This window comes from Microcaecilia unicolor, chromosome 11, assembly GCF_901765095.1.
Source record: "Microcaecilia unicolor chromosome 11, aMicUni1.1, whole genome shotgun sequence".
In the NCBI taxonomy this organism is placed as follows: Eukaryota; Metazoa; Chordata; class Amphibia; order Gymnophiona; family Siphonopidae; genus Microcaecilia; species Microcaecilia unicolor.
The window spans coordinates 79,087,921-79,093,920 of NC_044041.1; the positions used below are offsets into that span (position 1 = coordinate 79,087,921).

The following is a 6,000-nucleotide window of genomic DNA, read 5'->3' on the forward strand; positions in this document are numbered from 1 at the left end:
ATTAGGTGGCTGTCAGAAGGCCAGCACTGGTAGGGCTGGGAATATCTCTTTCAGTAATTCATCCCCCGGAGGAGTGACTATAGATATTTTATTATTCTTCTGAGTTTTTCTAGTTCTGGATTATATGTCGCTACAAAGAGGATTCAGTCTGTGGCTTTCTTCGCTTTGTAATGCAAAAGGTTTTCTCTAGGTATTTTAAGGGAAGAAGCAATATTCTTGGAGATTATTTTGAGGTTGTAGCCTTTTTGTTTGAAGGATTCAGTCAGGATTTTGAGGTGTTTTTTTTATCTCTGTCTCTTGGGCCAGAGCAGATATGATGGTATTGTGTGGCTTGGCTGTGTATAATGGATTTTTTTTGTACGTGAAAGGTGGAAGCTGGAGTTGTGGAGATAGCTGCATCTGTCCATAGGTTCCCTGTATATAGATGTTTGTATATAGCCATTGCTGATGGAAACTGTGATGTCTAGAAAGTTGAATTTTTCTGGAGAGTAGTTAATTTTGAATTTGATTGTAGGATGGCATATATTGAAGGAACTGCAAAATTGTTTGAGAGTCTCTTCTCCCCCAGTCCAAATCATGAAAATGTCATCAACAATGGCGTTCCTAGGGGCGCTGACACCCGGGGCAGTCGCCGATGCACCCCGCCCCCTGGGTGCAGCGCTCCGCCCCCCCCCCCCCCCCCCGGTGCAGCGCGAACCCCCTTGTCACCCCCCCACCCCGGCAAAAGAACCCCCCAGCGGGTGCACGCCGCTGGGGGGGGTGCCGCGCGCCAGTCAGCTTCGTTGTTTCCATGCTCCCTCTGCCCTGGAACAGGAAGTAACCTGTTCCGGGGCAGAGGGAGCATGGAAACAACGAAGCTGACCGGCGCGCGGCACCCCCCCAGCGGCGTGCACCCGGGGTGGGCCGCACCCACTGCCCCCCCCTTAGTACGCCACTGGTCATCAATATACCAGTAGTATTTTAAGGATTTAGTCTGATATGTATTCAAAAATATCTTGTCCAGTTCTGCCATGAATAGGTTAGCATATTGTGGTGCCATCCTGGTGCCTATCGCAGTGCCCATAATTTGAAGATAGATGTCATTGTTAAAATAGAACTAGTGAGTTAGAATGAATTTGATTAATTTTGTATTAGTTTCCTGTGAGTATAGGTGGTCTAGGGTGGATGTTTTTAGGAATTTATCACATGCAGATATGCCATCTGCATGAGGAATGTTGCGGTATAGGGATTCTACATCCATTTTGACCATAAAATTATCCAGTGGCAGCTGCTTGATGTTTTTTAATTTATTCAGATAGTCTGTGGTGTCTTATATGAAGCTGTTTGTCTTGTGCACGAAGGTTTTAAGAATCCCCTCCATAAGTCCAGATATTTCCTCTGTAAGTGTGCCAATACCAGATATCCCAAATTCAATATATGGTGCCTAGAGTTATATGTGTTAAATTGGGTGTGTGCCCAAATTAATGCACATAACGTAATTGAATTACAAGCCAATCAGTGCTGATAATTGGTGATAACAATCTGCACAGAAATCCTACTGCGTGTAACTATTTGGGGGTGTGGCTACACGTGTTCCGGGGCGTTCCTAAATTTTATGCACATACACATAGAATCTTGCCTAACTATAGGCACCTACAACTAGGCCTGGTCATAGCAGGCCTACTGTAACTGCAGGTGCCTACAGGTAGTGTAAAGCATGATTCTATAAATGACACATACCCCTTATAGAATCACGCTAAGTGCTTTATATTTTCAGCGCCAATTTTTAGGTGCTACTTATAGAATTTGGCTCATATCGCATAAAATTAGGCACTATGGGGTCGATATTCAAAAGGGCTTTAAACCCCGCTAAGCTGGCTATTTGGCAATATTCAGTGGACTTAAGCAGGCAGCACTGCTCAATACTGCCTGTGAACACTCATGTAGTCTTCAGTATGTGCCGGGACAGTTCAGAGATGGAGCCTGGGTACAGCCTGCACTTAGTCGGTTAGTGGTGATACAGTCACTCTGCTAATCAGTTAGAGCAGCCTTTTTGCTGCTTACTTAACTTTATCCACTGAGGGCTAGATGCACTAAACCTTAACGACCCTCTAACAACCCTTTAACGAACGAAATTCCCAACCGTTGCATGCATTAAAGGCCTTTTTCCAACGAAGCAAGCAGCTAACGAAAACGGAGTAACTACCATTGTAATGTGGGCGATTCGGGATGCACTAACAATACCGACGATTACACCGAATCATTTTCCGCAACATATTTAACGTGTGGTCAGACCAGTCGTAAAGGCCTGAGCTGTCATCTCCCCGCTGCCCCCTGTACCAGAAAAATCAAAGCTGGCATGTTTAAACATGAAAAGTGAGAAAAAAAAATAAAAACACCACAAACACTGGCTCCCCGCTTTCCCCTGCATTACTAAAAAAATTAACATACCTTAAAAAAGGATCGGGAGGGGGCAAAGGCGCTCTTCAGAAGCGTCCTGTATGGACGGCCTTGCCCCCCCCCTCCAGATCGCCGCTGTTCCACACTTCCGCCCTTCACTAAATTAAAAACTGAAAATAAAAAGTTAAACTTTAGCAGCGCCGGGCCCCCCTCCCTTCCTGTGTTTATCTTCTTCTTTTCCCAACACTGCTCCGCCTCCCGCCATCCTCCGCCCCTTGCTCCGCCCCCCCCCCGAGTTCATCGCCGCCGTTCCCCCCCTCCAAAGGACTCCCCTCCGCCTTACCGGCCGTGCAGCGCCTCTCACCTTTTTGTGAAGGCGCTGCACGAGATGAAACAACGGATCGTCGCTCCCTTCTGCCTCCACCGACGTCTCTTCCCCTTCTTCCTGTGCACGCCCTCCTCTGACGTAGGAAACTTACGTCAGAGGAGGGCGTGCACATGAGGAAGAAGGAGAGAGACGTCGGTGGAGGCAGAAGGGAGCGACGATCCGTTGTTTCATCTCGTGCAGCACCTTCACACAAAGGTGAGAGGCGCTGCATGGCCGGTAAGGCGGAGGGGAGTCCTTTGGAGGGGGGGAACGGCGGCGACGAACTCGGGGGGGCGGAGCAAGGGGCGGAGGATGGCGGGAGGCGGAGCAGTGTTGGGAAAAGAAGAAGATGAACACAGGAAGGGAGGGGGGCCCGGCGCTGCTAAAGTTTAACTTTTTATTTTCAGTTTTTAATTTAGTGAAGGGCGAATGCGTGGAACAGCGGCGATCTGGGGGGGGGGGCAAGGCCGTCCATACAGGACGCTTCTGAAGAGCGCCTTTGCCCCCTCCCGATCTTTTTTAAGGTATGTTTATTTTTCAGGGATGCAGCGGGGAACGGGGAGCCACGTGTTTGTGGGGGTTTTGTTGTTGTTGTTGTTCTGACGGTTCTGGCATGCGCAGAGCAGCCAGCATAACGCTTGGCTGCTCTGCGCATGATTTAAGGGCCGATTACCGAACAGCATTGATACATTGTACTTTTTAAATCCGCACCGAACTTGTGCAAATTGTTTTTTTTGAGCATTGTTCGTTTTTTTTAATTCGGTTCGGACTTTAACATTTGTAATTTTTTTACGTATGGTTGATGCATCTGGGCCTGAGTTGTTAAACAGGCACAGGGCTGAATATTGGCCGGTTCCTGGTTAACTTCCAGGTGACCGCACGTGCCTGGTTATTCAATGCCAGAAGCTGCACATGGCCTGGCATTGAATATCCAGTTTTAATTCAGTCCGTGGCTATCAGCGACTTAAAAACCACTGACCGCAGCAGGCTGACTATTGGGCCCAAAATTTCCTTGTATCTATTTTTTATGCCTGTATATTCAAAGGCAGTTTTATAAGAGTTTACTTGAGTGCATGCAACACTGTTCTACCTGCTCACACCCTTTATAACATGATGCCCGAGGAGTGGGGATTGACTGGCTGATCTCCTTAGGTCCTTCCCAATCTTATGCTCCGATAATTAAAATTCTTCTAATAATCAGTGTCTCCTGTCTTCTTACAGAAGCATTTCTACAGGGATACAACTGTAGCAGAGAATACCGTGGAGCTAAAGTCGCATTTTAAAAGGAACTCCACACTACGGAGATCCAGCTATGCCTTCTCACACCAGGAAGGGTATGCCAACCTCATCACCAGAGGCACTAGCATCCGGAAGAAATCAAAGATAGCAACGACACTCGAAGCTAGTGGTGAAGAGGAAGGGCCAACCGATGCGCAGTCAGTCTCTCAAAAGTAGCAGCAGCAAGGACACAATGGTGGACTTTAAAAAAATGAATTTTCAGAATTACCTTTCTGGAAATGGGAATATGCAATCCTCCTTTGGTTGCCTACTTGAAGGTTTTACACCTGTCTGTAATATGTGGCCCTTTCTGTTAGTGCCTGATCCCATCCTTAATCTCAGGGAGGGTACATCATTGACCACAGGGGGATACTTTACCTCAAATGGAGGTCACAAAACCCCCTTTTGGGGTCATGGCTTGGGTGGACTTTCCATAGGTGCATCATTATTCTCTACCTCCAGGGAATCACACAATTTTATTTGGCCACTATTATGGGGTCATGACCACAAAAAGATTGACAAGCTCTGCCTTACATGTTACAGAGTGTGAAAAGTACTGCAGTCTTCATGCATTAAAGCACAGTGACCATCCCTACATTAGTGAAAAATCTGGGGATCACTGAACCATACTGCTCCATTCATCTATGACTGTCTCCTATCTGGTGCACAAGGTCAATTTATTTATATCAGAAAAGATATTGATTACCCATACACTAAGTTAAAGATGTCCACTCTGAGGTTACTGATGGCTTTTTCCAGGCACACAAAAATCTGCAAGGCGTACTGTATTAACGGCACCAGTTTTAGGAAATTAAAAAATGTGGCCTGTTAAACTGTGAGAGTGCTTTACCAAAAATCTTGAGCTCTGCCACTAGTGAACAGGGCTGGTGACTGAGCTGTAAAATTAATTCCACTCATCTGGTAGATTCCTTGTCATCAAATGCACTAGAAGGCGTACTCTCTCTTCATAGCACTGGCTGGCAGAAAACAATAAAAAATGAACCCTGCAAAACACTGGACTGTTTCTTAAAATCAAGTGATAAATACCAAAAAATCCATATGCCACTTCACATCAAATGAATCTTGGATTGATAAAAATAATTCAGCTCCTCTTCCCCATGAAGTGAGCTGAGGACACACAGAGCACAAACATCTTGCAGACTGTTGGATTTCACAACTCTTGCACAATTTCAACAAGATATAATTTCAATAGAACATAAAATTTTCTTATTGAAGGAAAACCCCGGAAGCCAGTTTATTATCTTCAAAGGCTGTTCGGACGTTGGTAGAAATGGTTTATTGAACACAAAGAGCTCCCTCACGTGGATGAAAACAGAATCCAAGGTATTCCATCTGGTGGATATGAGAGTGGAAACAGCCATTACTCAGTTCACCGTGTGTAGAACTAAGGACCAGTTCTACAGCTAGTCACAAATGGATTAAATTAGTCTAATAAACAGGTCACAACTGCAGCCTGGTTTTTGACTTTCATTTCTACATATCCCAGTGGATTAAAATGACAGCCACAGTACTTTATGCAGTTCATTGCAGAAATGTAGTAGTCAGTATTCAGATAATGCTTTGTTCCTAAGGGGCCCTTTTACTAAAGGGTTGTCGCATGGCAACCCTGAACTACGGCTGGCCCAATGCGGCTGGCGGCGGCGGTGCTGCCTCAAGCGCACACCATTTACATTGCTTCGGAAAATAATTCCATAATTTCTAGCGCAGCGCTAACCCGGCGGTAATCGGGTAGCAGTGCATAATGCTTGGTTACTGCTGGGTTACCGAGGGAGCCCTTTCAGTCACCTCAATGGGTGGTGGTAAGTGCCCCCCCTACATGTCCATGTCTTTTTTAGGTGCTTTTTACCCGCTGCTGTAAAAAGGGCCCTGGGGCATGGCAAAAACTGCTCCTGCCGCTACTGAAGAGCCAGGGGCGTAGCTACGGGTGGGCCTGGATGGGCCCAGGCCCACCCAGT

The 6,000-nt window shown here is 46.4% G+C and overlaps 1 protein-coding gene across 3 annotated transcripts in view; it reads left to right on the forward strand.

The window, feature by feature from the left end:
* ATP8B3 (ATPase phospholipid transporting 8B3) overlaps positions 1–5,538 on the forward strand; it is a 153,412-nt gene extending 147,874 nt beyond the window's left edge. For all 3 annotated transcript variants that reach the window (XM_030218590.1, XM_030218591.1, XM_030218592.1), the window contains one exon: positions 3,968–5,538. In XM_030218590.1, the coding sequence (XP_030074450.1) occupies positions 3,968–4,201 (234 nt within the window). In that variant the 3' untranslated portion in view covers positions 4,202–5,538. The remainder of the gene's footprint in view (positions 1–3,967) is intronic.
* Positions 5,539–6,000: the final 462 nt, after the last annotated feature.